Source organism: Boleophthalmus pectinirostris, unplaced genomic scaffold, assembly GCF_026225935.1.
Source record: "Boleophthalmus pectinirostris isolate CB_2022bp ecotype Guang Dong unplaced genomic scaffold, ASM2622593v1 HiC_scaffold_7, whole genome shotgun sequence".
Classification (NCBI taxonomy): Eukaryota; Metazoa; Chordata; class Actinopteri; order Gobiiformes; family Gobiidae; genus Boleophthalmus; species Boleophthalmus pectinirostris.
This window is the reverse complement of record NW_026571473.1, coordinates 8,121,853-8,141,761: the sequence shown is the minus strand read 5'-3', so window position 1 is coordinate 8,141,761 and position 19,909 is coordinate 8,121,853. Positions and strand designations below refer to the sequence as shown.

Sequence of the window (19,909 nt, the reverse complement as noted above, 5' to 3'; positions counted from 1 at the left end):
ACTTTTTAAAATATTCCATCCAGTCCTTGTATTTGCAGAGGTGTTAGACTAGTGCATGTCAATGGCCGTAGTTATCCTGCCACTAAAAACAGTCTTACTCACTAACCAAAACACCCGAAGCAAAACAATTTATTACACCAGACTGTCCATGTGAATGTCCATGTGTCCAAACCAGCTCGATAGGGTTTACGTCTGGAGACTGTGCTGGACACTATATGTTTTCAAGTTCACCATCTGTTTTCCTGAGGTAATTTTGGCAGAGCTTGGCCTTGTGTTTTGTATCTTTTATCTTTTTTTTAACCTCTGGCTGTTCAGTTCTTACCTTTGTACCATTTCAAGCTCTTCATTGGACTTGCACAACTTGAATTGCAATAAATAACTGGAAAACTTTGGCTAAACCTTTTGACTGGTAGTGTTCCCCAGATACATCACAATGCACCTTTAAGGTTAAGTTACACTGTATTATTCTCATATGGAAATATGTCCTCTCCATTTGACCCATCCTTTAATGTTGACGTGGCACTTCATCAAGTCAAGGCTGCAGTGTAACTCCCAGTGACCCATTTCCAGATCTTGAGCTAGTCTTGGTCAAGAACTAAAAGGTTGGAAGATTTTACCGTATGTATGCTTTTGGTTGATGTGGGAAACCAGACTGCCCAGAAGAAACCCACCCAGACACAAAGAGAACAATCAAACTCCACACAGAAAGGCCATAGAAACCAAACCCAGAACCTTCTTGCTGTGAAACGTGAGCACTAACCCCCGTGACCCTTCTTCTCTCCCTCCTCTGTCCACTCCTCCAGCCCCAAACATGTGGAGTCTGTCCGGGCCTGTCTCTGCCCCACCTCGCTCTCGGTGAGGATGACTCAGCTGATGGGGGCAGAGGCTCACACCAGAGGCTCTCGTGCAGCACACACATGAGAGATTTCAAAAAGAACTCCTCAGGTCGTGTTTCACTGGAGGGAAAGTCATTATGCACATTATTGGTTCTAAATTAAGGAAATCTCTGCTAATTATCATATCTGATGTGGAGCCAGTTTTGTAATTACACCTGCCACACCTCTGTAATATTCAGTGCAGTTTATTTTTCTACAGCCCAAAATCACCTCACAGGACCTTTGATTATAAAACCAAACTTTAAAGGTACGCTGTGTCACTTTTCTGGTAGAGAGTCCACCATCTTCTGGTCTCCGTGGAAATATTGCTATTACTGTTTTGCCTTAATTTTTCCACAGTATGGAAAAAAACTTGCTAAACATTTCCACTCAATTTCATTTCTCTCCAGTGACTAGGTCAGGAATTGGAATACAGTAGGCGGTTTGCAAGAACCCCCGAAGTTGTAAACGGCACACCAGCCAGTCATCGAAGAGCTGTGAAGCTATGACGTCAAACTCAAGCTCCTGTCTGGGTCCCTTTTGTGGTACAGTACAACAGTAAACAAAGTGGTCGAGATGGATGTAAACGAAGCCATACATTCTGTGTTGGCAATGATTCCCGAGATCAAAAATTTAAAGGCGGAACAAAGAGAATGTTGGGTGAAATTTATCAAGGGGAAAGACGTTATTGCCCTTCTTCCTACGGGATTTGACACACTATATGCATCACGACCAAATAGCAGCGATTGGTTAAAGAAAAAAAGTACCCACCTACCATCGAGCGAATGAAAACTAATGCTACAAGGTCAGACGGTTTCCACAAAGTGAATCCGGCTGATGAATCAGGCTAAATGGAGTCAGGTTAACAGTCAGGTCTATGGACAAACAAGCCTGCACATGGTAATAGTGGAACAATCCAAGCAAGGAAATAACCTCTCCACGGAGACGAGCAGGTAGCAGATCCTCCACCTTAGAAGTTCACACAGTGCACCTTTAAATTATTATTAGATGTTAACTGTTGGTCTGAAACGTATAGGTTTATTTTTGCTTTTTATGATAAAACTATTGTAGCTGGTTGGATGAGTGTTTACACATAAACCCAAAAGCTGATCCCTTCTCCAGTCATTGTATGGTGTTGTTGTGTCCTTCGGCAAGACACTCGAATGTGCTGTGAGTGATGATGGTGGTCAGAGAGGCGGATGAAGCAGGTTGGCCTCCCCACTTTTAGAAATCTAACCCAGGACAGCTCTGGCTTCCAAAGTAATTTCCCAAACAGACTGGAGAATGAAACTATCTCTTCCACCTTTTGATGTTATGTGAGAATACAGGAAACGCTCCACTGTGTTTTTAAACTCCATACACTTTCACTAGAATCATCTGGATGATTTCAGCGCTGGAATTGCCAATCTCTTCTGAACAAAAGTCAAAATGTAGCTGTGGTAACTTGAAAACTGCTGCTTCATGATAATCGATTTTTGATGAGATAACAGTATTATAACATTTAATCGTACCCACACCTCTTACTTATGTTTCAGGTTCTCATGTTAGCTCCATCAGTGCCAGGGCTCGATGCCAGGGCTCTCCGTGACAAAGAGGAGTCCCGGCATCTGCACATAGTCTCCCTTGGGTGCATAATTAACGGTGTGTATATCTGTGGATGTGCTGGTTTGAATGGGAGTGTGTGTCGGAGCAGGTGTTGGAGCAGGTCTGAGGTGGGACCATGTGGGTGGCGAAACTTTCTCCCAGGACATTTTTAGTCTTGAGTCTTTTATTTGTGTCCTGGAGCACAAAAGACTGGCATATTTGAGGCTCACAGTATTATATAGAGTTATGCATGACAGATTTTATTATATGGTGCTGTAATGTGGTAAACACACTTAATGGGCTCATATTACGTTATTTTCTGATCTGGTATAGTGTTGTTTCCTCATCACAAACAGACCTGGAGTTGTGTTTTGTTTTATTCACACATGTTTAACACACACTCTCTGCATATTTAGGCTGAGTTCTTCTCTCAGACTAAAAACACTTTGTTCTGCCTTGTGATGAAGTTCTCCACTGTGTTTTTAAACTCCATACACTTTCACTAAAATCATTTGGATGGTTTCAGCGTTGGAATTGCCAATCTCTACTGAACTAAAGGTAAAAGGTAGTTGTTTATTTGAAAACTAAGACTACATGATATCTAGGGGTGTGCAAAAATACCAAAATATCAATATATCGTATCGTTTAATGTGATGATGCCGTATCAATGTCACGTTTAAAGCAGAAGTAAGACCCAAAATGCAAGACTACAATTCTGAAGTTGTTTAGTAAAATGAAGAATGACCAAACACAAAAATCCAAACAGATGTGAAACTAATAATAACAATGAACCAACAAAGGGCAAAAGAGTACACAGGGTCTATATACAAACAAATGAGTGAGACACAGGTGAGACACATTAGGGCGGGGCAAACAATCAATACAACAGGAAGTTAAAACACACAGAGAAATCCAAACTAAAACCGGGTCAAAGAATAGTAAGATAAATCAATGATAATAAACACCATGACAATCGATAACTTAAAATTTCACTTCAAAGATGCATAATGTAACTTTTCTGGTAGAGTGTCTTCTATAGTACTGTCAGGGTTGGGCTTGCCTTTTCACAGATCTGACGTGGTGCTGGTCATGGCAGTAGATAAGCGTAAAGCCATACTGTGTAACGTGGCAGTACAACGCAATAACATCTCCACAGCAACAAGTGGCAAACCCTCTTCAGTAGGGGTGAGCAAACCTATCAAAATATCAATACATCATATCGTTTAATGTGATTATACAGTATTGATATCGGGGGCTGCTGTATCAATATATCACCAAGAGTATTTTTTGGTATATTTTACTCAAGTATTTAATTTCAGTGCTACGGTTTTGTTGCTTGTTTAGAAGAAGGAAACTCATTTTTGCAACCTATTTGACATTTTCACTATTTTGAGGATTAAAATAGGTGTGATTTATATTCACTTTGCACAAGAAGTGGTTTAACAAAGACTTTTAGTATCACAGCCATGATTTGGACTTTTTTTTAACTGAACTGTATTGAATCGTGAGCTCACTGTATCAAGGTATGTATTGTATTATGGCCTGTGTATTGAGGTATGTATCGTATTGGTAACTTCTTAATGATACCCAGCCCTAATGACATCACAAGGTGGAACAGAGCATTTTGAGCTTTGGAGATGTAGACAGACTAATAAATTATTACTCAGACGTGTGAATGAAACAAAACACAACTCCAGGTATGCTTTTGAGAAGGTAACAACATTATAACATGACTTAAAACTCATAAGAGCCAAGTTTTTTATGTAATATCTAGCTTCTAGGGTGGAGGGCTACTTATGTGTCTCCTTGAAGATGTTATTTTTTTCCTCCACACAGTAGTTCATTAAATATCTCTTTGGCGTTTGTTCAATTACATGTGTTTTATAGCTGCAAAATACCTTCAAAACATAAATTCTTAACATGTGCAGGCTTGCTCATCCATAGATCTGATCATTCTGTCTCCACTGTGATTACCAAGTTTATTTCCATTTTTAGTGACAAGTTTATTTCCATATTGCAGAATAATCAAGGTAATACAGTAATATATCCATGGAGACAAGCAGGTGCTGAACCCTCTACCAGAAAAGTTACACAGTGCACCTTTAAATGAGCTTTAAATGTATAATAATGTTGGTTCACCTAGGGAGCTTTTTTCTATTTTATGCATGTTTGAGTAAGCATTGTTTTTGTTTGTTTGTTTGTTCGATGCAGGCAAACATTGTTCAGTTCCACCAGCTGATGTCATCAAGTGGTAGTCTCCTTCTCTCGCCCTTCACTTATGATTCTGCAGCAGTCATAAAACAGCCATAAAACATAAAACTCCAATCCAAAAATGTAAAACATGTAAAAGAAAAAAACTACAATTAATGCATCAAGACTATACCAAATAATACCTTGCTGGAACAGAGCTGGTGAATATATGGAATATTCCAAATGAGAATGATGGGGTAATTGCTCATTCAACATCTGAGTAAGAACTACATTTAGTCACAGACAAAATAGGAATGTCTGTTTTAAAAAGGTTACATTTCATTTTCATCTTGTTGTAACTTTTTTTTGGTAATATTTTGTTTTATAGTAGGTATATTTGTGTTTTTATATATATATATATATATATATATATATATATATATATATATATATATATATATATATATATATATATATATATATATATATGTGTATATAAAATGTGTTTAATTTACTTTACTGACATCACGTTGGGGGTGCCTGTATGTCTATGGCAGAATGTTCCGCAGTCAGCAATTGCCATGGTGACACAATGCACACTTTACCAAATAAGTTTAAAATTTGTCTGAAAACTCAAGAAAAAATACTAACTGGATTTAAAGAGCACATTTTCAGGAGCCTGTGATTAATACAAGTGTTCACGGTCCTGTTCAGGTGTTAGATTTTTAACAAAAAGGTGAGAGTGACTGAACTGAAAAACTGGTGACTAATGTTTTTTGAGAAACTTATCTGCACAAATCATCTCACTTGTTGTAGTTCCAGCAACATCAGTTCTTTGTGTTTAGACTGTGTTGAATCAAAGATCAGATTAAAGTCTAACTTGAGTAACAGAGCTTCAGACAGAGGGAATGTAGATGACATCAGTAAGTATCAATATTTTATTTTCAAATTTCATACAAACACAGCACCCTTGAGCGAAATATTCTTTACAATTCATTCAAAAATACAACAAATCCCCAAGAAACCCCATCCATATTCTGACTTCCTCTCTCTGTAACAACTGCAGTGAGCCTCATTTTGATCTTAGAATATTTGTATTAACCCGCTCCTGGTGTTTTTATTTTGCTATTTTGTCTGTAAATAAATTCCTATTCCTAATCAGAAATCAACTCAAAATCCGCTCATATAACTGCCAGACTCGTGAGCTTCATTTGACCCGAGCCAAACACTATGGGTGACTCACATTCCCTTAGTCCACTTCTTTGTACAGTCTATGGTCAGAGAGGATATAAGAATAAAAGGTTTTATGTGTATTATTAGAACCAGCTATTTCAAGATGACTACTAACCCAATACCAACAATGATTCAGCCCCAAACTAAAGAATCCACCACAAACTAAAGAATCCACACAGTAGTCATGACTCTGCTGATTTAAGCCTGTTCCAGTCAGTCGTATGGAAGGACCTTGGGCTTGTTGTAAATGGTAAATGGTGTCTGTACATTTCCACAGTGGGAGAATAGTGAAAGCGCTGGAGGCTCTGTGTCAGATTCCTGTGATTTCTCAGGCTGCAGGGGGAAAGTGAGAAATTCCACTGACAAATGCAAACAACCGCAGTCCAGTCTATAGGATTTGGGCCATGCAGACTGTTCACTAGACATGAAACAGACATACAACACACATACACATACATACGCACTGCAAAAAGTTATGCCAGCCTCTCAAAATGACTGTATAGTACACTGTGTAACTTTTCTGCTTGTCTCCATGATGATGTTATTACTTTGCCTGACGTGTCCTACATTATGACATTGAACAGATATATCTTGTATCAATTCAATTACAGGTGTTTTTATTTCTTAAAATTACTGTGAACACATGCATTATTACTGTGCTCAGGGCCACTTCTCCACAGATCTGACCCGTAACTTGGCCTGATGATGTGAGTTGCTTGTCTTCATGGAGATGGTTAAATTAAATGCCATACTGTTGAACATTTCAGGGGGGGAAAAAGCATGGAGTCAAGCAAGTGGTGGACCCAAAAGTTACACAGTGCCCCTTTAAAATTGCACTGCAAAATATTTCTGCTCATCACCATGGATATATTATGGCATAGCCTGAAATGTTTCACAGTGTGGTATACAATTTTCTTACTAAAGTTTAACTAAAAGTACTGGATGATACTGGAGCAAAAAATACTAGTAAAAGTATTAAAATACCCATTTAAAAACGTATTTGAAGAGGAAAAAGTCAAAGCATTTTGTGAAGACTTTGAGACAACAATGGAATAGATATTTTTATTTAGTATTTATTTGTATATTTTTCTTTGCTCAAACTACAAATGTGTTAAAGTAAGTTCATAAGCCTTTTCAGCAGGTCTCAGATTGTAATCAAAATACTTTTATTTTTCAGTCCAAAAATGAGTATAAAGTACAGATACCTGCTCTCATATGTAAAAGTAAAAAGTATCTTTCAAATATCTTTTGAATGTATATGTATAAGTTTGTGTATATTTATGTGTATATGTATATGTATGTGGATATTTATGTGTATGTGTATGTGTATATGTACATGTGTATGGATATTTATGTGTATGTGTTTATGTACATGTATGTGTATATATACATGTATGTGTATATTTATGTGTATGTGTATATGTATGTGGTCCCATTATTTAAATAAGAATGTTTTCTTAGTCATTCATTTACAAACCTCTCAGTGGTTGTACAGAAAGTGTACACGTGAACAAAATTACATTCAATTTGGGTTTTCAAGAAAAGTCTAATTTATTATCATACAACAATATCAGAAGTTGTACTCTCTTCAGAAACAGTCATCTCCATATAATTGTACCATTTCAAAGCACTGGGATCTGTATGTGAAAGATCACTAAAAGTCCCTACCTAATACCCTAACTACCATTATCTACCATTAACTACCATTAACTACCATTAACTACCATTAACTACCATTAACTACCATTAACTACCATTAACTACCATTAACTACCATTATCTACCATTAACTACCGTTAACTACCATTAACTACCATGTACATTCACTTTAGCTTTGAAGAGGTACATATTACAGTGTGTATGACAGATTTTCATGTTTTTCTTATTTAATAGGATAGTACCTGTAGTCAGTGATGGAACATAACATAACATAAAGTAAAAGTACACATTTTAGGTATCTTTAGTACATTTTCAAGTGAATACTTTTTACTTTTACTTCACTACATTTGAAAGCAGGTATCTTTACTTTCTACTCCATTACATTTTTGAACTGGACTGAAAAGTAAAAATATTTTTTTATGATTGTCTGAGACCTGCTAAAAAAGGCTGAGGGTTTATTTTTTTAACACATTCATAGTTTGAGCAAACACAAATACACAAAGAAAAACAGCTAGAAAATCACTAGATCTGAAGCTTCATAAGACCTCAAAATCGTGTGAAATACTTTTAATTCTTTAAGTACATTTTTAAACAGGTCCTTTCACATTTTTACTTAATTAGATTTTTTCATGTGATACTTTTTCTTGAGTATTTTTTTGCTCTGGTATCTGTTGTGTACTTCTTCCACCACAGCCTGTAGTAAATATTTATCACAGTTTTACCTCAGTTAAGTTTAGGAAAAAAAGTTTGAGGAAAAGAAGTTTACAAGAAAAAATACAAAGAAGATACAGGAAGTAACTGTGGGTTTTAAAACAAGGAAACAAGGAAAGGAAAATTCCATTCAAAATGCACAGTTTACACACAAGGAAGACATTTTCAGACAGTTTATACTGTCTTTTAACTACATAAAGGTGTTGTAAATAATTTTTATTAATCTACTCATAACTATTGTGTAATTTAGACTAGATTTGACCCTTGTTGACATTATGTGTGAATTTATCAAAACACAACTCCATGTTTTCGAGGAGATCACAACATTCTAACATGACTTAAAGCTTAATACAGAGCCTTTAAACTGTCAGATAAATGCCTCCCTTGTGTGCAAACTGTCCCAGCATTTTGGATGTAATTGATATTTGATAACACTGGTAGAGGGATTCTGTTTTTAAACTCACCACTAATTCCTGTTTTTTCCAACTTTTTGTTTTGTGCATTTTCCCACAATCTCCCACTTAACTGATGTAAAACTATGATAAATATTTACCACAGCTACTATCCCATCAAACGGAGCAATGATTAAATAAAAACATATTAATCTGTCAAATGCACTTTGAAGTTAAACCATCAGGGACCGCACCTCTGCCCCATCGCACACATGGGGGGAAAGTGAGAGTCCGTTTCCATGGCGACACAGTTGTTTTCCAAAATGGTGGGCGCGCCTGTGCTGTAGGTGGGTAAACATGAGGCGTTTGAGGTCTCCACCGGGGTAAGATCATCTCGTGACTACCTCCTCTGCTATTTAAAACGGATTACAAGTTTGGACCAGTTATCACGGTAGCCCTTATACTGTTTTGATGGGTATCCTACTGTTTCAGATGAACTTGAATGACTTGGGGAAAATACAGGTAATGTTATTTCAAAAGTGATTAAGAATAATAGATAAAGGAAACACAAAACACATTTCAATCATAAAAATCACTCAGTATGGTAATAAGACAAGGGTGCAAAAGTTTAAACCAAAAAATACCCTGACTCACCTAATATAGAATATTACAAAAACATCTAGAAAAGCTTGCAGATTGAATAAAGACTTTTGCATAGAGTTTGTAACATAAATGTGCACTGTGGAACTTTTTGGTGAGAGGTCCACTACCACTAGCATTACCACAAAGTTGGGTAATGAGTTTTGGCTAAGGACACAACCACAGAACTTGGTCCAAGTGTGAATTGATCCTACAACCTTGGGGTTTGATGCCTGATTCATCAGCCGGTTTCACTTCATGGAAACCATCTGACCTTTTTTATTTAACCAAACGCTGCTATTTGGTTGTGACATATGTAATGCGCCTTAACGGGGCTAACTGGTATATTAAGCTTTTCCCAAATCCCATAGGAAGAAGGGCAATAATGTCATGGCTTCACAGCTCTTCACTGATTGGCCGGAGCGTGGTCTACAACTTCTAGGGTTCTTGCAAACCGTCTGGTGTATTCTGATTCCTGACCTAGTCACTGGGGAGAAATGAAATTGAGAGGAGGCACTAGGTGGCGCCAGCCTGGCTAGGGGTTTGGGGACCACTGCTCTAATCACTGAGACGCTGCCATCCCATGGTATTGAATTTATTCAACTACAGTTGTTTTTATTTCTCAAAAATACCTTGATAAACACACATTATTTCTAGAATTGAGATCGCCTCTCCACAGATCTGACCAGTCACCTGTTTGCCTCCATGGAAATATGTATGTTTAATACCATACCAAGTGGCACATCCAGGTACCCCTTGGCATCTCCATGAAAACAAGCAGATGACGGACCCTCCACTGGAAAAAGTTACACAGTGCACCTTTATGATGTGCAATTTTTAAATATTTCACAGTTGCGTTTTAATGTTTTCTTAAGGTAGGCACTGTTTTACACACAAAACCAAATATTTAAATTTGAATTCCTGTGACATTTATTAATTTAAGTTCCAAAAATGATGTGATAACCCAATAAAAAGGTATTAAATAAAAACACATATTTTGGTCCCTTTCTTATCGGTACAGTACACCTGGTCGACCTGGAATGGTAACAGGAAATCAAAAATATTCAATGCTAAAACATGGCAAACATCGGTGACCTCACAGCTATTGGAAGACCCCAAAAAGCAATTTCCAGAGAGCTGATTAAAAAAAATGCATTATACAGTTTCATGCCATATAAAGTAATGTAAAAGAGCATAAGACATAAAAGTCTATAATCAGCTCATGTCAATAATAAGAACAATTCAGTCCCGTGGTACCTCCAGTCAGAAACGTGTCTGTAACCATTTTTGCAGCAGCTGTGCAAATATGCTACGTCAAGATAAGTTTCACAGGTATTCTTGTTTCAAAAGCAGAAACAATGTAAAAAACTAAAGTTCAGTTTCACAAAAATTCTGGATTTTTTTCCCCACTATTGTTTGTTGTTTTCAAAGTTATTCCAGGGTTTGGTTTGGGAGTCCCGTTTGACGAACTTCTTTTTGGGAATGGCGCTGAGGGAGAAAGGGAGACCGCCGCACATGGGGGTTTCCTTACGGGCCACGATGCAGTCTTTAATGCACTCTTTAATCACCTGCAAAAAGCAAAACAGAATGACTCAGTATAAATATGCATACAATATTTAAAATTTTCTACGGTATATAATGCACTGGTGTCACCATAACACTAAAATTCCAAGTTTATTTTGATACTAAGGAATAGGCTCTGTACTGATTTTGATACCACAATGATAAAAAAAAAAAAAACTTTAACAATTTTCCACACAAAATATTTCAGTTTTGATACCTAATTCGATACTATAGCTTTATATCTGTCGATACCTGATACCAGTGCAGAGATTGAAAACTGCATTTATTTCCTTTAAACAGAAATAAAATAAGACAAAATGGATGCAAATGTATTCAGACTGGTGCACCCCTAAAAATATTAGTATGTTACCATGTGGTCTTATTCTAGTTCCAGCTCAAGATCGTTCTAAAAACTAGGGATGTAACAATAACCGAAATATCGTGACGTCACATCGTCAGAGTTCTCACAGTAATATCGTGGACCATCACAATATATCGAATTACAAGTCTCTTTGTTTAAATGAAGAGTTATGGTGCAGCAATAGCTAAAACAAACAACAGAGTGAACTACATAGACCATGATCCTTTGCTCCATTTCAGTGTAGACTATATGAAGAAATAACAGTTTTAAGCATTTTTAAATCTTAATTCTTTGGATTAAGTCTTGTCTAAGCATTTTAACAGGAAAAAGTAGCATATTAACAGTTTTGCAAGCCTCCACAAAATATTGAAATAAATAACGTACCGTGAGATGTATATCGCAAAAATATTGTACAGAGAGATTTGGATATCGTTACATCCCTAATCGTGAGCCTCCCCACCGTATTGTGAGCTTTCCCACGATATCGCAATAAATATCGTACCGTGAGATTCATACCATGACGATATCGTATCGTGACACTTGGATATCGTTACACCCCTACTAAAAACGGTAAAGGAAAGGTCAAATTATGTCCTGTACAAGTGTTTTTTTTAAATAGTATTGATATTTTTGATCATGAATTTTCAACTACTTTTGGACACCATGTCTGGATGATGTATGGACTTTAAACCTTAAAGGAGACTTTCTGGATGACCACTTGGTGACATCATACTGTGGGATCAGGTATTTTGTGTTCTACAAAACTTCCTACTTTGTCTAGAGTTGTAAAACATTTTAACTTGTGTAGAATCACGTGGCAATATTGAAGAAACTACTAATGCATTATAGATTTTTAAAATTTGTATTAATTTAACTAGTACTATGTATGCAAGATGTTTTTCAGATTTACTGGTATAACTAATGTATTCACAATTACACCAATTTCACATGCTTTTTTGTGGGTTGGTTGTCAAGTCGATTCCCCAATCAGAGAAGAGCAAAGGCTTGGGTTGGGTTGGCAGATACTTAGAATATGTCAGCTAATTGTATGTCATGTTTTGTCATTATCTTGACTGTTTTAAAACCAGGTGAAGCACATGTTATAGCCATTACCTTATTTTTAGCCCAAGTGCCTTTGAGCTTGAACTGAACCTGTTATTTGGTATTTAAATACACTTTTTTCTTGGTAAATTACACTTTGGGTTATTTACTATTACCCAAGGAGGAAGCTCTGAATGTGATGAGGTCATCCCAGATTATACACTCTGCACCAACTTTCATCATTACTCAGTGGAAGTGACTCAGTGTGTTTAAGGTTACATTAACTCCTCACACAACTGACACACCTTCATCGTTTTTACTAACAGTACACGCTGGCAATTGGTTTTATTAAAATTTCTACTATTGCACAATTACAATAAAATTACGACTGTACAGAAGTCCCCCATCTGCAAATCTTATGAGTGAAATGATCAATAGTGATATGTAGTGCAGGTTACTAGGGCAACACAATACACTAAATTGAAATTACATTAAAAAAAAAAATCTTAAATGATCAAACTGCAGAGATTTGCAATTATTTATCTTCTAATATATTTAAAACTGATATTTAGAAAAGTATGCACAACACAAAATATCTTGTTTACAGCTGTTTAGTTAATGAAATTTAAACCAAATTGAAATCCAGCTCTTCTCGTGGATAATTTTTGTACTAAATTTCTTGCAATGCTAACTGTAGGCACTGCTCTGTCTGCAGCTCTGTCACTCAAGTTAGTTTAGAGTTTTATTTTAACACAATCTGATCAGAAAGAGTTGACTTGGTTGGAGTTATCACATGTACGCTGATTTGAGCTGTTAAACAAGCCTCTCACAAATAAAATGACATTCACAAGATGGTTTTTCAGTTAGTCACTCTCACCTTTTTTTCCGCTTGTATTGATCACAGATAAACTGCACTAAACAAATAAACTTGCCTTGCCCATGGAGTGAATGAATAATGACCACAGTGTACTTTACAGGTGTTTTGCAAGTGCAAGGTAGACTGTTATTATAATGTCAGTAGTTAAATGCTGTGTTTTCATGGCAATTTATTTATGGTGATTCCTGTATTAGTTTAGTGGAATTCTGCAGAATCACACGAGTGGATTTCTGATCCATATTATAATGCTGTTTCATCATCACAAACAGACCTGGAGTTGTGTTTTGTTTCATTCACACATGTTTAACACACAAACCCTGCAGATTTATGCAGAGTTCTTCTAGAGTTCTTCTCTCAAACTGAAAACACTGTTCCACCTTGTGATGTCATGTGGTGTCATGTGTTTTTAAACTCCATACACCTTCACTAGAATCATTTGGATCATTTCAGCTATGGAATTTCGAATCTCTTCTGAACGTAAAGGTAGATGTTAACTGGGAAACTACAACTTCATGACATCACAAGGTGGAACAGAACATTATGGGTTTTGGAGATGTGGACAGACTAATAATAAAGGATTACTTACACATATGTGAATGAGAGCTTTGCTATGCTTTACTTTCACAAAGCTCTTGCTTTACTGGTCAATCTCCGTTCCTCCCCTCACCTATGGTCATGAGCTTTGGGTAATGACCAAAAGGACAAGATTAGAGATAGGGTGAGGAGCTCAGTCACACGAGAGGAGCTTGGAGGAGAGCCGCTGCTCCTCCATGTCAAGAGGAGCCAGTTGAGGTGGCTCGGGCATCTGTTCTGGATGCTTCCTGGGAGCCTCAAGGCCCCGAGGAAGACCCAGAACATGCTGGAGGGACTATGTCTCTCTGGCCTGGGAACACCTTGGGGTTCCCCCAGAGGAACTGGAGGAAATGTCCGGGGTGAAGGAAGTCTGGGAGTCCCTGCTTTGACAGCTGTCCCCGTGACCCGGTCCCGCATAAGCAGAAGAAAATGGATGGATGGATGGATGAATGTGTAAATGAAACAAAACACAATTCCAGGTATGTTTTTCACAACATTCTAACATGGCTTAACGCTCATAAGAGTCAATGTTGCGTAACATTTGACCTGTGTTCTGACTCCTGCTTTGAAAACATTGTAATTATTGTTGTTGTATTTGTCTGTAAACGTTACCTCCAGGTTGTTGAGGGTGTTGAACTCCATGAGATCGTGCAGTTGGGTAAAGGCCTTGTTGTTGTACTGGAAGTTAAAAGTGGAAAATGGCGTCTCTGGATCGTCAAAGATGTCAAAATCTGCAGCTTCCTTCTCCTTCTCCGTCTCTCTGGGAACACCTACAAATACATACAAAAGTCAGTCTCTAGCAATAAAGGTTCATGTGACAATTGCTGGGTTTCAGATGACAACACTGCATTCTATAGGGCAGTATTATTCAATAAAGAAGAAGGGCAGCTCGAGATGGGACAAGATCTCGCGCCACAAGATCTCGGGGGACAAAACTGAGGGTAAAATTGGGAACTGATTTGCACTATGTATTTCTTGTAGCCTAAATAACATAAAAATCTTGTCTCCATACACCTTCAATAGGATAATTTCAGCCCTGGAATTGCCAGTTAAAGGCTGAAGTATAGTTCTGTGTCGACTCAACGCACACTGCCGCCATCGCCTTAGTAAGTAATTCACCGCCACAACACTAGGCTAGGCTAGGATATATGTCCATTCATATATACATGACCTGCAGACGTATAATCTCTGAAAAGTTTAACATGAACCATCCCCAACATGATAGAAGCACAGAACAGACTAACTATTAGCAGATCCCTCTGTCACAGAACGAACACTCATATTCCACTGAGTCATGTCCTTTTTAAGTCCAACAGAAACTGACCGCGCCAGCAGCACAAGAAGCGAGCTGTTTTCAGCACTTACAGTTTAAGCAAATTAGCCATGTGGTTTTAAGTTTCGTTTCTGTAAAATGTAAACAATGTGCAAAGCTGCATTAAACACATTATTACTCAATGTATATTGAAAAAAGGAAAGCGGAGCACAGGAAATGTACGTAGAATGGTGGTAGAGAGGATCAATCACAGCCCTTATTATCTGCATTGCTTCTGCTGCTGCCTGCATCATTTCAACGTGTACTTAGAAATTTTGGAGATGCACACCGGTCGATGCAGATGTGTAGGGGGTTCATGTTGACGCAGACTCTCTCCATTGTGACGCAGACGATTTGACGCTGGACCGTGAATTGGGCTTAATACTGAACTACGGTTAAAGTTAACACAAAAACTTCTGCTTCATGACATCACAAGGTGGAACAGAGCATTTTGAGCTTTGGAGATGTACACAGACTAATAATAAAAGACTACTCAAGCATGTGTGCATGAAACAAAACACAACTCCTGGTATGTCTGTGATGAGGTAACAGTCAAGTTTGTGTAACATAGGATCTTTAACATGGACTATTCAGGCTGAGTCCATCCACTGTCCATTACCTCCTACAGACATTTGAAAAACAGGTCATCATTACTGTACAAAGAGAGAGGAAAGAAGTCATGTGGAAAATGCATGTGTCTAATTACAAACAGGAACACCATATATGGGCTTCATCTGGGGTGCTTTGCTTATGTAACTCAGGATATATGTGGAACGTAAAGCAAAGAGGAGTTTTGACCGGTGATGCACGGTCTGTTTACTCAAAAAACGTCAACACAACCCCTGCTTTTCCTCCTCTCTCCTTGTGGGGCTCTAATTCTCCCAGGCAGCCCATAAAATGCTGTTAACCATGAAGGTATGCTATAGCTCATTACTAGTGACCACACCATAGCCGAAGCATGTTATATTGGGGTCACGTAACAGAGGGGCCCACCGGTTAGAGACACAAGCCCCCAAAAATGTCTGTGTCAGTTTCCAGGAAGTAATGTGTTACGTTGCCATAATGGTAAAGGGGGAAATATAGGTTGTGTTCTCAAATGATTTTAGATGGAAAGCAGTGTAGTGTCTGTGTAACTCTATTGGAGATATGCTGTTTTTTCCCCAAATCTTAGCATTACGAGTCCGTGTATCATTCGATCATTTTCTTCATTATTTGTCTCCAAAACCAAAATGAAAAAAACAGATAACAAATCATTTTTTCAGTTTTTGATTTTGTGTTTAAATGAATAACGGAAAAAACGGATAACGGACATTTCCCATTTATGTGACTTGACAGAACCAGGACTAAACCAGGACTAAACCAGGTCTAAACCAAGTCTAACCAGGTCTAAACCAAGTCTAAACCAGGTCTAAACCAGGACTGAACCAGGTGTTCGGTGTGGGGACGGGCCCGGAGGTGCACCCGCGTAGACTGTCGGGTGATCAGGAGTGACACCAGGACTGAGACCTGCACTGAGATTGGCACTGGACCAGGACCAGACCAGGACTGAGACCGAGACCAGATCGGGACTGAGACCATGACTGAGACCAGGACTGAGACCGGGAGCAAACTAGGACTGAGACCGCAACTGAGACCAGCACTAAGACCAGGACTGAGACTGGTTTAGTCCCGGTTTAGTCCTCGTTAAGACCTGGTTAAGACCTGGTTTAGTCCTGTTTTAGTCTTGTTTTAGCCCTGGTTCAGTCCTGGGATCAGTCCTGGTTCAGTTCTGCTTCAGTCCAGCATCACAGTTTGAGTGACGGAAATGGGTAACGGCTGTTTATTCGTTTTTTCCATTTTTAATTTAAACACAAAATCAAAAACTGTAAAAACAAATTGTTATCTGTTTTTTTTTCATTTTGGTTTTGGAGACAAATAATGAAGAAAATTGTTGTTTTTTTGTTTTCTTATTTTTGGTTTTATTTTGAAAAACTAATGAACGAATGAATGAATCATGGATTATTATGATGCACAAAGCTTAGCATTATTTGTTAAGGCTAGGTTCCACAAACTTGTTTTATTAATCTTATGGGTTAAAGTACTTTCAACTGACATTTTCACATTTTAAGGGTTGCTCAAACAGTGAGAGGTAAAAGACAACATTCATACCATACTTCATTCAACTCCACAACAACTCACCTCTATGTCTTGACAATCATCATATCATCATTGCACTGTTTTCCTTACAACCTCTTGTATATTGCTGAGATATTTTTATAACTTGTTTCTATTTTATTTTATATTTACTTGCCTTATTTGACACCAGTCTCTTGCTATTTTATATTACTGATGTGCAAGCTACTGTGTCCAAATAATTTCCCTTGTGGATCAATAAAGTTTGTCTAAGTCTAAGAATAATGGCAACACTTTCTGCAGCTATTGTGAGATAATAATTTTATATCAGAGAAGATGCTGAACTTAGTGCAAGTTTTTGTTTCATGTGGAAAGGCCCAGTAATTACACAGATAGGAACCATAAAGCAGGTCACCAAATCTACAATTAAACAGCAAATTCCCAGACTCCCAGAGGTGTTGCAAGAGCTAGTTTTCAGCTTCTTGTTTATGGGCAACATTTTGAGGACTTCTGAGCATGTTTAATACTTTGTTTTGAATTCTTAACTGCTATGGCAACTGTGTGCACATCTATGATGTTAAAATTAATTACTTGATTACACGGTATTCTCAGGAAAAACACTGAAAACCCACAAAATCCACAAATGTTGCACCAGATAATTTCTTTTAGTGACTAGACCCTAAAACTCACTGTATTACAACTAGAAAATGTATTTAAACATTATTTATTCTAGTCTATTCTGTATTAAATGGTCACAATATAAGTTTTAGGTTCTTTTTTCCTTTCCTTCATTGTTGTTTTGACGGAATTTTCCACAAAATGACATAAAGTTTATCAAACTCCATGGAGACATGCAGCTGACTCAACAAACAAAACAAAAAGTATTTTGACAATAAAACCTGTAATTGCATGAATGAAAAGTAGTCAAGTTTATATCATACTGTGGAACATTCCAGGTAATATAACAACATTTTTATGAAACAAACAGATGACTGACCCTCCACCAGAAAACTTACATACTGCACGTTTAATTAATGTTTGCCTTATTATTGCTGCCATATTAGGTCTAGTTGGTATTATAAACAAAACTCCAAAGGAAACACGCAGTAACTGACAAAATAACCAGTATTATGTAAATCAGTTTTTAGGTGATTTTGAGCTTCCAGTTTTTAGATTAATAACATTTCTGTCATTGAAAAGTCACAAAAAAGTCTTCAGATAGAGCTAGTGATAACAAAATTTGAAGCACAATATCTTGCAAGAGAGAAATACTGTGATAAATTATAATAATAAAATTACTATATGCTGGTAGGTCAATAGCAAAAAGTCAGTAGGGCTGTGGTCAACTGAAGAAATTCTTGGTTGACTAAAAACATGTCAAAAACATGTCTCAAAACAATTACGTTCTCTATGACCCAAACTGCACTGACAAGACTACACCTGCACGTGAGTTCATGCAAAAACAACTATTTATGCAGAAATAATATTAAGAAACAATGAAACAGATTAAGTTTGAACTAAGAATTAAGACTTGCGCACTAACTTCTTCTTTCTGCGGTGTATAAATAACATGATTAGTCGACTAATCAATTGATCAACTGACTAAACAACTAAAGCCCTAAAAGCAAGATAATGCGAGTAAACTTTTTTTAAATTCAGTATCGTTAAAAGTGCACTATGCAAATTTTCAGTTTTTTTTTTTTTTAATGTTTCACAGTATGGCATTAAACCTTTCTCTCTTCTTTCTACCAAACCAGACCAAGTTACAGGTCAGATCTGTGGAGAGTTGACCCTGCTCACAGTCAGAATGCTTTTTCTAGGCATTCTTGAGCTATAAAACCACCTGTGATTGAATAACAGTAAGTAGAGCTGTTTAATTTTATATTGTGGTACATTTTAGGCAGAGCAATGACATGCAAAAAGTTACGTAATGCACCTATGAACTGCAAAAAATAAATAGCAGAATGAATCAATAATTAACCATAGAAGTTACTTATTCAATCCTGTAAAGCACAAAAATTATATTACAAACAAAATAATAAAAATCTCACCACTGTTGTTAGATAATATGCACATTATCTATTAACAGTTATCATCTACTGAACAAATCGTTGTTGTAAGTCTCAAGTTTTTGACCTGAAGTCCAAGTCAAGTACCAAGTCGAGTCTCAAGGCACTGGCCCATAAATCCAAGTCAAGTCCAAGTCGTCTGCTTTGAGCTTCAAGTCATTTCAAGTCTTAAAATCTAAGTACCAAATATAGCTTACATTTTTGCAATTTATATGAATTTTTAACTAAATTGTATTTAGTATGTCACAATATATCGAATCACAAGTTCCTTTGCTTAAATGCATGGTTTTATAGTAGCAACATCTTTTAAACACAGGGAACTACATATCCCATCCCATTCATTTCAGTGGAACTTCAAGAAATATGTTTTTTACTTGAATTCTTGGGATTATGAAGGAAATAATTCACACCAAAGTCTTGTCAGGGTATTTTAAAAGCAAAAAAGTGTCCTATATACAATTATATCAGCCTCTCCAAAATATCGCAACAAATATCGTACCGTGAGATACATATTGTGATAATATCATACGGAGAGATTTGGATATCGTTACATCGTTAATTACAAGAGTAATTATCGAAACTAGTCAAGCCAAATGCCCCAGTATGCTGCTGCCTTGCCTGACTTTAAATGACAAATACCCTTAAAATGTTGTGACGTCATCTGACACCCAGTAATTGTAGTTTCGTGGCATAGTTTCCATAGTTATGTGTGCGTAGG

General features: G+C 37.1%; 1 protein-coding gene across 2 annotated transcripts in view; it reads right to left on the bottom strand.

Moving 5' to 3' along the window:
- Positions 1-5,569: 5,569 nt before the first annotated feature.
- pla2g4ab (phospholipase A2, group IVAb (cytosolic, calcium-dependent)) overlaps positions 5,570-19,909 on the bottom strand; it is a 44,644-nt gene continuing 30,304 nt past the window's right edge. For both annotated transcript variants that reach the window (XM_020933356.2, XM_020933357.2), the window contains exons 18-19: positions 14,311-14,468; positions 5,570-10,851 (exon numbers count right to left, since the gene is read on the bottom strand). In XM_020933356.2, coding sequence (XP_020789015.1) covers positions 10,693-10,851; positions 14,311-14,468 — 317 coding nt within the window. In that variant the 3' untranslated portion in view covers positions 5,570-10,692. The remainder of the gene's footprint in view (positions 10,852-14,310; positions 14,469-19,909) is intronic.